Below are 15,010 nucleotides of genomic sequence, written 5' to 3' on the forward strand. Positions count from 1 at the left end.
GTATTGCATATTGCTATCTATTTCACGTTTTTGAAAACAAGTAAAAATGTTTTAACTGTATTGCATATTGCTATCAATTTCATGTTTGTGAAAACAAGTAAAAATGTTTTTAAAGAACATTGTGTATAAAAAAGGTATGTTAAACATTCTGTTGCTCTTAGATCATGTAGGTAATTCTTGATACCTAATTCACAATAGTGACAATATTATAACCTGAACTGCCAACGTGAGTTCTGACGTCACAATCACTTTTTAAAAATGGGTAAGAACTCTGCATGGAAATGAACTGTACCTGAGATGCAACAATATACTGGTAATGAAAGTACTATTTTAAAACAAGCTAAAAAGCAAATATTATTTTATGTTTACTAGTAAATCATCAGTTTTAGAGAAGGGTGATATGGATTCAGAAAACCATTTACAGTGTACTTGGTGATCCAGAAAATCAGATTGCACTCTGTAAAACCAAAATACTCACTCAGTATCAAGAAAGGAAAATTGATGGGTATATAATAAATATAACTTGAGCCTGCTGTCAAACTATACAGTATAGCTAAAATCGAGAGATTGTGCTGAACCTGGTTTACACCACAGCTCAGAAAAGGAGGGTTGGAAAATACTGTGGAATCATTAGATTTCGCGGTGGCTCAATTTTCGTGGAATTCGTAAGTATCTTTCATCCACGAATTTACATTTTCCACGAATTACTAAATTATGATTATTAGGTCATATTTTTCATTTTGGGTGTACGAAAAAAACCCATGAAATTACGTCGCCACGAACCTGTAAAATTTAAACAATCCACGAAAATTGGCCCCCATGAATTTAATTGATTCCACAGTATTAGGATGATAGTATACTGAATCAAAGAAGCATAAGAAATTAAGTATTTGTAAATTTAGGTTTTACAAAATTGATCCCAAAAAGTAACTCTCAAACAATTCCTTTAAAGTTATTGGTTTTTGATTAAATGTGTAGATTATTAGAATGTAAAAAACATAAGAATGAACCTGATAATAAGAAATGTACATATTTAAAAGCTGTATCATAATGACATAGAGTTGAAAAGTTCATATGTGGCAATATAATGATATGCAGTAATTACCTAGATTCCTTTGTTTGTACTGATGAGATAATTTGACATGAGTCAGAGACTTGGAATAGAATGTTGAAATAAATACATGCTTGTATAACCAATTAGGAATTGCCAATTGAAATATGTTTGAATAAATTGACATTTTTACTTAATTTTTTGCTTATGTAAGCTGCAATACACATTTGAATCAACGTGATTTGCATTGGCATTAACAGTCTGGTAATTCGAATGAATTTTTCTCTTCAAATTATGAACATTATCACACTGCTATTGTACAAGGGATGGTCTTTTTGACAAAAATGACATATCTTTTAATGAACAAAAAATGAAAAACTAAGAAGTTAGTAGAAGAACATGTGGTAGACACACTGGTAATATCAAGAGATTTGCAAAGAAAGTCACTGCTGATATTGTGATCAGATTGCATTTTATCTCCTTTTTAGGTCACGGTAAAAAAAGAAGAAAAAAATATTTCACAGTGAACTATTTGCAGTTTGATGAGTTTGACTGGAAATATTTCACTTTTTTCAACAAGTGATGGAAGGTAGAGTTAGTTATTAATTAACACTTGTTGAATAAAAGATTACACACCTTGAATGAATACAATCTATGACTATTAATATTAATAACTTATTAGTGAATATAGTAAAACAAAAAATGAATAAACTATGAACACTTTGAATAGATCTTATTTGATATTCAGTAAATCTCTTTTTTTTTAGCTTGTGGAATTTTAATTGATCTAAGCGAGCCCATTGAAAACAGCCCATTAAAGCCAGCCCACAGTAAAAGCCCACCTCTCAGTGAGGGATCAAGGAAAAGCCCTGATGCTACAGACATCCAGAGGAAATCTGAAGACAGCCAGGACTCACTAGCTGGTCAGTTATCTCAGTAAAGCCTGCAGTCAATCGAAAGGTCCACGGCTCATTGATAACCTTTTATATCACTAAATCATCCATGGATGGTTAGCAGAGGGAACTCTGGGTAACTCACCAAAGGAAATAATCAATTTTACCAGTCATGATCATTTATCTCACTATGCATAAGTATGTTATTTTATGAAAAGAAGAGATATATATGGGTTGAGGTCAGTTATCTTGCTAGGTGACTTTATGAAATATTCATATATCTCACTAGAAGGTCAGCTATCTCACTAGCAGGTCATTTTGACAATGTCCTGTCACAGGTTGGGATAACCCTTGAGGGTCAGCTTCTCTCATTCTAAATGTCTGATTTTCTAATGTGTTAATAAGATTCCAAACCTCTTCTTTAGATTCCATAGAAATAGAGAGAAGTTGTGACAGAAGAGGAAGCTACACCATTGATAGGTCTCAGCTTCTACAGGATCTAAGTGAGATCACTGCAGAGAGTGACAGTGACCAGACCAGACATATCCCCCCGGCAGGTACTACATCATTACCTACATCTGTCTGATGTACAGCATAACTGTAGGAATCACCTCATTAGCTACAGAATTTATATTAGTATAAACTGAATTGGACTGTTTACTCTTTGGCATTCTAGGTACCGGTAGAACTGCTTTTTCAATGTGATTCTGTTAAATTACCTGAGAATTTTTTACATGCTTCCAAAAAGGGAGGGCCGGGGAGGCAGCTCCTTTAGAGTTCAATGTTCTATATGTAAGTTAGGAAAAGAGTCTGTTGTGGAAAAAGTGGGAGTGCAGGGATTGCCCAAGTTACCGGTACATGTATATTTCAAGGCACTACATATAATCTTGATATCATGTAACAACACACCTCAAAAGCTGCTTACCATCCATAAATTATCAGCATCACAATAACACTAGTAGACTATTAAACTAGACTTATTGTTCTCAAGCAATTCGAGGTCTATTCACTTTGTTTTGTTTTTGTTTTTTAAAACTTTAAAACATTTACTTACGTTTTAATAGAATTGATGAAATGCTTTCCTTGCATAAATGAAAAAATATTGTCAGAAGATTTAATATGATTTGATTTTTTTTTACCTTGACTTTTGACCTTTATTGTATTTTGATTGGCCAAGGTCAACTTATCATTTTCAAGTGGCCTAATGTCTCTACGATGTATGGTTCTAAAGTTTTAAAGTGTTTTAACAAAATTTAGGAACTTTCAGGGGCAATAACTGCTTAAAGGAGACATCAGATCCTAATAGAAGTGATTGTTATGAACATGGAATTCTCAACATTTCATCACAATCACTGAAATTCAATGAAAAAATTGCTTCTGACGCAATATATAGCTGTTCTACATCATCAAAACACAATTTATTTAGTCCAAGTTGTGGCTGACCTAACTAATTTAACAAGCTAAAATACACTTTTCAACGTTGTCTAAGATGCAAAACTTTCTTTAGGGATGTCAAAGTTCTGTACATGTAGCAAGTCCTTTATTTGGTCAAGTTTTTAATAACCATCTACATAGATAAGTAGAGTAAAAACGTCCCTTGTGCTAAGATTTTGAAGTATTTTATTATTGAAAAATGTTTAGCACACTCTAATAGTTGTTTTTATTGAACATAAATCAACCTTGAAATGATGTACATAACATTTTTCTTAGAGTTTGGGGGGTACTTTTCATGAAAAAATGAAGAAAAACTTTGGCATGTGCCCTCCTAAAAACGAAGTGGATGACATGGTCATTTTTTTAAATGATAATAATTCAAAATCATCATTTAAGTATCATATTTTAATTTGGATGCAAAATCTATTGCAGAATTTTTTTTCTCTTACAAGAACGCTTTTCTCCATTATGTTCAATTGGAAAAGAAAAGTGATTCCAAAAATTTTTGAAATGGTCCCTTCTAAAAATCTTATTCGATTTTTATGTTATTTTTTTATTGATTTTGACATATCTTTAGTACCTCAAACTCATGTAAAATTTTCACTATTGTAAAAATGAATTTGGTCCGTCATCCTTAAGACAATGCCATTTGGTAAAAGCTCCAAGTTTCTATTTTTTAGTAGCCTAGGGATAAAAAGCATTTCCTTTACAAAGAATTAAGAAAATACCACAAGGAATTCACCAGAAAGGCGGAAAAACCTAATGATTCATAGTATATAAAATGACATAATAGGTGAATGCCTTTTGGATGAGCTGTTGATAAGAAATATTTTATTTAACAGGAGGCATTCAACTTTTGGAAGATGAAGAATTTGACTTTGACCTTCCCCTTTCCCCTGCTGTTAGGTGTGTAGATATTATTGTACCTGTTTAAAGTTTTCAGAATAATAGTATTGACACAAAGAAAAGAAATTTCTGAAAGCAATATCATGATTTTTATTGTCATTTCAAGTCAAATATGATCCTCATGATATTTTGAATTGGTATCGCATATTCTTATTATTTGATTTCAAGAGGATCACTATTGTATTGGTAATTGGTTTGATCATACAGTGTGGTAAGAGTAATGTCTGTCGAATGCCTGTGTAAACTACTGATTTGCCTCCCTGTTCTGATTAATGACCTGTAGAGTCCTCAGTTCCCCCACAGCTGTGGATGAAGACGATGAAGAAGTTTTTATTGGACCGATAGGATTCACTGAGAAGTGTGTGGCCACAGTGGTGTCAGAAATTGCTCCCCTTCAGGAGCCCATCAAACCTCTCAGCCCCCTGAAGCCTCACCAGATAGCCGAGATCTTCAAGGAGGCCCAGCTGGTGGTGTATAGGATAAACAATGAGGAGAAGGACGAAGAAGGAAAGGGGGCTAAACGAGAATCCTTAGGCAGGAGGGGAAGAGCCCAGACCCCGGTCAAGCACCAGAGAAAGGGAACTTTCACAGAGAGCCCAGACGCATTTATTCGACTTCCAGAGAGCGTTGTCAAAGCCATGCCCGTGATAGACATTGAAATCAATGATCCTTTCGAGACAAAAGTGGAGGAGAACAAGGAAAATTCCCACAACGCGGTCACCAGTAGGCTGGCTGCTCCCAAGAGCAGAACCCTGACAGGAACAACACAATCTGGCAAGGGACAGGTCGGTCTTATGTGTTACAAAAATCAATCATCAAAGATAGCTAAGACCGTAAAATAATAAATGTTTTGGTTTTTGGGCCCTGCTGCATCAGGTCATACGCTTTAACATTCAACTTGGTTAACCCTATTGCCTAGTGAAAGGGGGAATACATGTATGAAGATATGAAAATTAAAAAAAAAAACTCATTGGGAATCATGAAATCAAAAATATGATTATGAATACATTCATATCGTATTATATTTTGAATTTGTTTTGCCTGGTAGGTGGAATGGGGGGAGGCCAACATAGAAGTTATGTAGCTACATGTACGAGAGTACACAATGGAACTGTTTTTATCTTACAAAAAATCCAGAGATATAACATTTTTATAAGTTTTCTGGAAGAAAAGAAAATTCTAGTGTAGATTACATACAAAATTTAACTTTTGCTTGGACAGAGTCGAAGTGGCCACTGTATGAATGATGCTGCAGCCAGCGACACTGATGACTGCTGCAGTGTGACCTCAGACACCAGCGAGAGTTCCCTCTCCCGCCTCCCTGTGAACAGACCCGGAGTAGCCAAGTCCAAGGTGTGTTGTAATCTTTATCAAGCATTTTCAGTTCATCACTTCATGTTTTCAGGTCATTGTGCTGCACGCTCCAAAATAACTTCAAAAACTGAATTTGTATAGGAACTACCAGGTATATCTTGGTCAAAGCTTGATGTTTTTTGGACCTTGATATCCAATATGGCTTGCTGATAGACATTGATTTTTTTTTAAATTTTGAATTGCATCTTTGTATTTTTGATATGACAAACATTAGTCACATTTGATTTGAAAGATATAGATACTACTACAACCCAAACATGCCTTAAGTAAAAAAATTGAATAGATCATTGAATTACTACTTGTACTTGTATTTCTCATTACATGTATGTATCTTTTAGGTTTTGACTGGAAAAACTGGACTGAAGAGACCTTCCATGCTAAAACCTCCTGGTGCCAACAAATCTAATGAAAATCTGTCGACCAGTATCAATTCAGCCTCAAAAACAACAAGCAGTACCTCAGTTAGCTCAAAGATAGTTCCTCCTGCCAAGTCACGCAGAAGCTTGAATACTAGCAGCAGAAAGTCTTTAGGGCTAAACACATCAGGGATACCAAACAGTTGTAAACCAGCTGGCAATATTACCACCAAGGAGACAGAAAATCTGAACAGAAAGGGTCCCACAACCAGGCTAAGTCTGGTGAAGCCTGGCACCATTCAGAAACCAGTCATCAAAGCACAGCAGCAGACGACCGAGAGTAAAGGTAGAACAGGTCCGTTGAAGGCTCTTCCCATCACCTCAAACATCCCAGAGAAAGCTGGAACAGGTGAGGGAGATATCCAATGTACATGTATGCCATTCAGCTTCCTTAGTTCATCAGAGAAATTTCAAATTTTGTGAATTGTGAATACACATATGATAATGTGTATAGAGTTATCAATCTACATCAGTTACAGTTAAACTTCGTTATCTCGAACTGGATGGGACTGTTTAAAAACTACGAGATATCCAAGTATTTGAGATATTGAGGGTAAAATACTTAAAAAGTAAGTGGTTGGTACTTACAAATCACTTCGACATATCCATTGTATTCGAGATATCGAAGTTTAACTGTATTTGCTTTAACAAATTTCTCTCAACCTATCAATTTAAAAAATGTGTTATGAGAAAAACAAATGAGAATGTTTTGATTTTCTACTTCTTTTTTCACTTCATTAGTATGTAGACTTTAAGTTCAATATACACTGACTGATTTTCTTGAATCCACAGTAAAGCCTGGCCTGACCAAACAGATGTTGCTGAATCCTGAAGTCTGTACCCCAGTGAAAGCGGACAAAAAAGTCCAACCCAAACTTTTGTCCACCAACTTCACAACGCCAGTCAGATCTAAGTAAGAACAACTTTATACTAAACCAATCAAATCTAAGAAAGAACAACTTCTTACTAAACCAGGCTGATCTATGAAAGAACAATTGCGTATTTAACCTGTCAGATCTAAGTAAGAACAAATAAATATTCTAAAAAAGTTTGATCTAAGTAAAAGCAGCTTAAACCAGACAAGTCTGATCTAAGTAAGAACAACTTATTCTACACCTGCGTGCCTGATGTAAGTAAGAGCAACTTCATTCTAAACCAGTCTGGTCTTAGTAAAGGCCAGTAAAGGAATGACTTCTCATAGATTTTCATTTAAGTCTACCAGTAAAATTGGTGACTTTGAAACACATTAAATCCTGAAAAACAGTGATGAAACAGATGAAGCAGACAAAAACAGTATTTGCTGTAACAAGCTTTTTTGGCCTCTTGAAATAAGGTTGAGACTCAGGAATGAAGATATATATACCTGTACATGTAAATGAGATTCCCTGTGTATGAGCTATGGTACTCAGGTGACTGTTAAGGCCTGTGAGCCTCTTGTTTAAGATTGTTGTTTCTTGTTCTGATTTTGAATGATTGACACTTTAATACTCATGTTTTTTTTATCTTTTGTTGTTGTTGTTACAGTTTGTTGTTACAGTTTGTTGTTTATTTCTGGGGTTTCAGTTCTGTTAGTTCCTGTACCCCTGCATCTGCTCGCAGAAAATCCTGTCTGCCGACTCCTCAGAAAACGCGTTGCGGCTCCACCAGCTCTATACCACAGCCCAGGTCTGATCTTGTATCTCTGTCACTTTATTTATACACGATGGTTCTTGTATTTCCATGACGTTATTTATAAATGATACTTCTTGCATTTCAGACATATAAATATTGCATTTATAGCTGTCTTTGTACTGGTTCATGTCCATGTACTTGGTACACTGTGTTGGACTACAATCATTTGTCAAATTGTCAAAAAGTGTTTGTCACTCCCAAGACAAATCGATGGGAATAAATACAGATCCTTTTAAATCTGCTCAAGTAGCTTGTGTTTTTATTTAATGAGCAGATCAGAGAATCTGATTTTATTCTGATTGTGTAACATATATGACCAATGAACTCCGTCAGTGTGATGTACCTGGTACTAAATATCAGAAGGAAACTACTCCCACAACTATACACTCAGCTGTTCAAAGCAACTAAAACCTTCCATATTAGGTTATAATTCAAATAAATTCTACATAACAAAGTGAAGTCAGTCATTCAGCTTTTAATTACTCATAAGTAAGGCATTCAACTTTCACTTTTCCAGCCCAGTGGTCAAGCCCAGCGGTAACTCCACCCACAGACCCAGCAGTAGCTCCACCCACAGGCACAGTGTGTCAGAGTCCCCATTCGTCAATCGCAGTCTGGTAAGCACCGCCTTCATGACAAATCTTGTACGAATTCCTTCATGTATTTTCTGTCTTAATTGTTAGATGTAGTACCTAATTTCATTGGACAAATACTAGTAAATGTAAATCAGAAAAATTTCATCTGTTTGGAAAGAATTCTGTTGATTTTGTATCTGAAATAACCAGATTGCATAAAATGTTAACTGCAGATCTGAAGATTTATGGGAAAATTCAGGTCGACATGCCATAGAGCTGCAAAAAAATTGCACTTTACAGCACACAAAGAATTGTACTAGTGTTGATCTTATTAATTTATTTCTCTAGATATTTTGTACAAATATTCAATTTAAAACATTCTTCAAACATTTTATGATGGATGCCATCACTTCACTTGCCTCTGTACTTTTAAATACACTCACCATCCCTGTAAAGTGAAGTAGTGTGATTTGTGTTTACATCTAAAAATGGAGAAGTATTCATGTTCAGAAAGATGGCAACCTATTTATCTATAGGAACATTTTTTATTGTTCATATTTATTAAAATACCGGTACATACATGTAAACTTTATATTGCCAATATAAAATAGAATAGATCTTTGAAATAAAGCTGTGATCTGCAGATTAAAAAATTCATGGCACGAAAATGAACCTTTAGATGGCATGTTATACATGTACCTGTGATTAAATTCTTCATATCTATAAACAAGATTTATTCATACCCTACTCTGAAAAGGATTTGATTTCTGAGAAATTGAATAATATGAAGCTGAATAGTTGTACAATAATTTTTTGCAAATTTCTTAGACGAACACCATTTCTACAGGAAAGAGAGGTTTGTTAAATATACGGTGACTAAGTATATCTAAAATTGTAATAAACAACTTAAGGTGGAATAACATATCATCAAAAAATGGCTACCTTTGATCGAACAACATTTCATTTTATTAAAAGGATTTCATCAACAGCAACAGGTAACCTACTCCATAGCCGAGTGGATAAAGTGTCCGACTTGTGATCAGTACATCCCGAGTTTGAGTCCCGCAGGGGCTTTTGTTGCTATACATGTACTTACTGAACTGCATTTTTTTAGATATTCATTTTTTTTTCCAAAACTGCAAATTTTTCACTTAGGTATTTGACATATGTACATGTACATAAATTTATTTATCATTATATCTTTTTATAATCAAATAATTTACTGTTAATTTGAGTGACTTTTTCCAGGTGTGTTATTCCACCTTCATACAAATATACAATGGAGTGGGCTGCCACAATGAGTGACATTTGATGCCAGAATTAACAAGTTTTATAGAAAACAACTTGTTTATTGCATAACGCTTAGCAGTGCTTTAAAGTCAAATAATTACAAGCAAAGGATGGTAGTTAACTGTGTAATCAGATATATTTTATGGTTAAGGCTTGGTGTGCAGATTTATGCATGTGCTTGTATTACTGCTTTATACACAATTACTTTAATACCTAGATTTATCAATTTTTTTATTACATAGATTTACCAGTAATAATCACTTTAAACTTCTAAATAAACTTTAATTTATTTAAATTAAAGTCTGTAAGGTTGGAATTTTACATCCTGTAATGATAGGCTATAAAAATTCATTTATACTATTAAATGAATGAGTAAGAACATGTACTTCAGAATATACTCTAATGTTTTTACTTTCAGATGTTTTACATGTATACTGAATGATTTTCTGAACATAAACAGTGTTTGTATATTTTTAAGTTCATGATTTGGGAGGATGATAGGAAAATAACTCTAGACTATTATAATTCATCATTATCCAATATCCACATTTAATTTCAATGACTAACCACAGTGGCCAAATTCTCATGAAATCTTTAAATTATCAAACTTGAATGGATATTGAATTTACTTTAAAACACTTTAATTCCAAGTTTGGTGAGTAAAGTAGCAAATGTGAATATAAGCTGGGTACCAATATAAGATATCAAAAATCTGCAATTACTGGATAATACAGGGTTGTCTCTAAAAGTTGAGTTGAAAAAGTGGAGGAAGTGAAAAAGTAGAAGGAGGTCTGGGGGTCTATCTTATAGCTACATTGTGTTTGAAATGCAAAGATAGCCGGGTAATTAAGGCATTATAGGTGGGGGAATTCCCCGCCTCCCGGGTGTTAGAGACAACCCTGGGATAAGCATCATCTTATTCTGCATTCTGCATGAAAATGTAGTGGTTTTGATTGTTTTTTTCTTTTATACATGCAGAAATTCCAAAAACTAGGCACTCCATCGCGGGAAAAACCAGTCCTATAAAATCCATTCCCAAGAAATCAGCGGTTCGGGGCATTTATCAGGGTCGCAGAAGTTTGGCAGTGTACAAGACTACCGCAAAGTAACAAGATGGCGACAAAGTAACCAGATTACAGAGGGGGACTAGTCAACCAGTTATCAGTTGTACATGTACAATGAGAAAAGGGAAGACATTCTTTGAACAGAGATGGAAATATCAATGTTTTACATGAATTAATGTTGGATGAATTTTTAATGTTTATAAGAAAATTTCAACTGACTTCATTTTTAATTATCATGTGTTTTCCATTTAAATTGTGTACCGTAATTATAATTGTACAAAGCCCTATTCATTTTAGTTAATTGTAAGTTATATTTTTTTTGTACACATGATAATAACTATTCATTGTTTGATCACTCATTGATGAGCAAATGAAACAATGGATTGTGTCAATCCAAGTGTCGTAGACCATCGTAACCTTGCCTATATGAAGGGAGCTGCATACACGTCTTAATTCTGTCAGTTATGATCATAAACATAACTCAATAGGCCATTTTACTTCTACTAGTTGTTTTTTCAAGTCCAACTTTCCAAAATTTTCAAGAATTTGAAATAAAATAATATTTTCAAGATTATGAAATAAAATAAGATTTAAAAAATTTGATATATAATAATTTTTTTAAGAATTTGAAATAAAATAATATTTTTGATTTTGCTCTTTTTTTTCCTTTAAAAATTTGAACTACAGAAATATAAAATGGATGAAAAGTTAACTGAAGGATGTTAACCCAACTATAAAATCAGCATGAAGATAAAATGAGATTTAAACATTAGCTTTAAAATAGAAAAGAAAATTGCATTTCTATTTTGGTGGAGAATCAGTGGATGTAAATACCACATTACCTAAAAAAAAAATTGGGGGGGGGGGGAAATGTCCCTTAATTTTTAATTTTTTACAACCTACTGACAAATATTTGGTCTAAAAATACTCGAAAAACAACTAATAAGAAAGAAAGTGGCCTTAAGAACTTATTTACCTAGTATGTTGTATTATCATGCATAGATTTAGTGTTAATCTTCATGAAAAAGGTACTGGTTGTTGGCATAGTGATATTCAAATGTATAGAACTACCGGTATATTGTATATCTATAGCCTGAGCTCACTATCTGTATGCTCTGGAGTTTGATTAAGTTTGTAACGGATAAAAGAAAAACTTCATCCAGGAAGTCTGACCCAGCTTTGTTTGTTAGGGTTGGTCAGTGTGGTGTTAATCTAACATTATGAACACTAGACAGGTTTCTCCCATCTGCTTCAGTGGTTTAATTAAACAAGATGAAAAGGCAGTTTTATGCATTTGAGGTGGGAAGCAGACATTTTATGACAGAGACCTGTCCTGTTATTCTCTGATACATGTATTGTGATATCTCATTGTGATCAACACTTCTAATAAATTTTATAGAATACGACTGTTGGAGTTTGAAGTATCAAGTTTTAATTTTAATGATACAACTATATTTGATGCCAGATTAAGAAAAGAATTGTAATTTTGCCCAGAATGACGGTACTTTTGGTATGAAAAAGTTTCCCCTTAGGTAATCTCTATAAATGCCCACCTTTATTTTCCTTGCTCAAATGTCTCCAAATATTAATTTCAATTTATTGCAAAATTTAAGAGGCAACTATTGGGTTTTCTTTCTTGTTAATACAAAGCAAAATTTAAGGCGTCTTGTTAATCATGTATAAATGAATCAGCTAGGGGTGTGATTTTTCATCAGAAATGTGGATTTTCCAGAATTCTTTGAAAGTCACATGTTCATTCTTGTGCAGAGCTCAGACAGATTTGATCTCTTTTATTTCTGCCAATCACATCCCTGATGTAAATTGTTAAATAATTATATTATTAATAGAAAGAAGAGTCATTTTCCAAGTGTTAATAATTTATTTCATAATTCTCTATACAAACCCACATTTTTATTCCTCAACAGACCCAATTAATGGACATCATTGATATTATCACATAGTTAATACAATTCTTCCTATGGAATTACATCACTAGTCAATTATCACCTTTCAACTAATCCAGATGAGTGCATTGTCTCTGTATACATGAATCTTATACATTGCTTCATAGTATGCCTCAGCAATTCATAATTGAGTGTATGTTTAAGCTCTCATATTATATAACCCTGATCAGTAAGATTTTCAGATGCACCTCAATTAAAATAGTAAAATTAATTTATTTAACTGACTACACTATGAAATACAACAATAAACAAAATGGATTTCCCAATAGACTGCATGAAAAGACAAAAGTGTATGTTAAAAATACATTTTCATAAATACAATATATAACTAGAGATAATATGATAATGTATGTAAATATTCAGACAATTTTGTAACCAAACAATCTGGTTCCTACCTAGACCCCAAGATTATTCAAAGAAGGATGATTTAAGGTTGAGATGTAAAGATTTGCTGCCACCTGACTGAACATTTTCTTCTGGTGGTCATAGTCATAGTATACTGTACCGTAGATTTCTAAATAAACCTGTGGAATTAATATCCGCTTAAAATTATGAGAAGCACATCTTGCTTATTTTAAAATCTCGCTTTTATTTTTCAGACAGATATAAACTAAGTGAAACTATGATAAAAATTTGGCATTGACCATTTCATATTCCTGCAACTTAAAAAAAAAACTGTTGAACTGCAGAATTAAGTACTCGCGTAAAATGAGGAATCTACAGTAGTACTTGTACAGGATAGTTAAATCAACTTTACTGTCAATATGCAGTAGTTGTGTGTTAAAGTAAAAATGTCAATTTACGCCAATCGAACATTAATCAAAAGAGCTTTGATGTGATTGAAGTAGTGATTTACATAAATTATTCCACCACATCTCAAAGTTTTGTTAACAAGTGCAGCCAGTTCCCCACATGAATTTTACTTCAGATTTTCATTTGTCAGACATTTCGTTGTTTCAATTCTACAGCACGTGCAGTGGACTGCTATACCTACGTTTACCAGTTTGATGGTACTTTTTTACATAATTTCTAATTTAGGAAGTTTTCGCATTATCTGAGAACTAAATCATCAAAATTTGAACTTAATTGGATTTTTTTCTTTTTAAAATGTTTGACATAACACATGTTAAAGATATTTTTGGTAAAAATTGGAAAGTTTTTGATAATAAAAAAATGAAAACCTTTTAAAAAAAAAAAAAAAACAACTCATGGCTAGCTACATGTAATACACCAGCTCTTATTTAAATGTCCACATGCGGAGTTATCAGGCCAAAAGGCAGATTCAATACACTATTTGATTTAATTGAAAAAATTTTAATCTAGTTGTGTTCAAACATTATTTTTAAAATATTTAGTTTTTCTGTTCAAAATATAATTCAAATCTATCTATATATACAAATATTGAACCTCTTGAGCACTCTAAACCATTAGATCTAAATGTGACTACAGCAGTGGTAACAATTTGTAGTGCACATGTTCATCTCTGCACCTGTCAATCTGTCACAAACACAGTTCTACATCTACCCTCAGAACACAGTTTTTCATCTACTGGGTATATAGTTATACCCTACTGTACACATTAACTTCAAATACTCTTTGAATCACATAAAGAGACTCGGTTATACCGTACAAGTATATGAACTACATCTGATGTTGACCAAATAAGTTAATTCTTCATACTCCCAAATTCACCTAGTTTTACTAGCATGATGCAAATACACTTAATACAAATTTCAAACTCTTGAACACAAAGTAGATAAGCATTAATATGTCAATTTTTGCTATTCAAAGGGACAATATCTGTAAACCTATTATGTATATATATGTTTAAACTATTGATTACACAGAAGTTGTCTATCAATACATATAATGTTCTGTAAAATTTCCTCTAAAAATATTAGAAAAACCAATGAAACAGGCACATCATCATACAAAACGTGATTAACTGGACTAGTGTACATTCTGTCTCTCATTGATTGTACGTCTGCATAAACAGTCTATATGATGGGGCGATAAAGCTGGAGCGATATGAAACAACTGGTGACATAATACGACGATATAATACTGCTGTCAAAATATAAATAAAAAATAAAATAACCTGTCCATCCCTCAGATTTCAAAGTATGAATTTTAATAAATATATAGCTCAATATTTTAAGTAAATTAAAGACCAGAGAAGTCATTATATATAGAGTATAAAAAGTACAAAGAGTGTAAGACTTTGCTGAGGGATGAACTTCATAAAATATAAGTATGAGACCTAAACTTAAAGCAATTTGAACTATCTACATGTATTAGAAATCACAGTTGTGTCCCACAGGCAGATCTCATCCACAAAAATGCAGTTTTGCAACTAACGTTATCACGAAAAA

General features: G+C 33.2%; 1 protein-coding gene across 2 annotated transcripts; it reads left to right on the forward strand.

Annotated features, from left to right (window-relative positions):
- Positions 1-1,534: 1,534 nt before the first annotated feature.
- Positions 1,535-12,080, forward strand: LOC128160668 (G2 and S phase-expressed protein 1-like). Of its 2 annotated transcripts, XM_052824034.1 has the most exons (12): positions 1,535-1,640; positions 1,819-1,974; positions 2,370-2,501; positions 4,221-4,284; positions 4,568-5,069; positions 5,506-5,637; positions 5,997-6,423; positions 6,867-6,987; positions 7,638-7,739; positions 8,263-8,362; positions 9,149-9,176; positions 10,589-12,080. In XM_052824034.1, the coding sequence occupies exons 1-12, from the start codon at positions 1,634-1,636 to the stop codon at positions 10,717-10,719; spliced, it is 1,902 nt and encodes a 633-aa protein (XP_052679994.1). In that variant the 5' UTR covers positions 1,535-1,633; the 3' UTR covers positions 10,720-12,080. The 2 variants fall into 2 exon arrangements, with proteins under 2 accessions (XP_052679994.1, XP_052679996.1); XM_052824036.1 differs by lacking the exon at positions 9,149-9,176.
- Positions 12,081-15,010: the final 2,930 nt, after the last annotated feature.

This window comes from Crassostrea angulata, chromosome 8 (genome assembly GCF_025612915.1).
Source record: "Crassostrea angulata isolate pt1a10 chromosome 8, ASM2561291v2, whole genome shotgun sequence".
NCBI classification, from domain to species: Eukaryota; Metazoa; Mollusca; class Bivalvia; order Ostreida; family Ostreidae; genus Magallana; species Magallana angulata.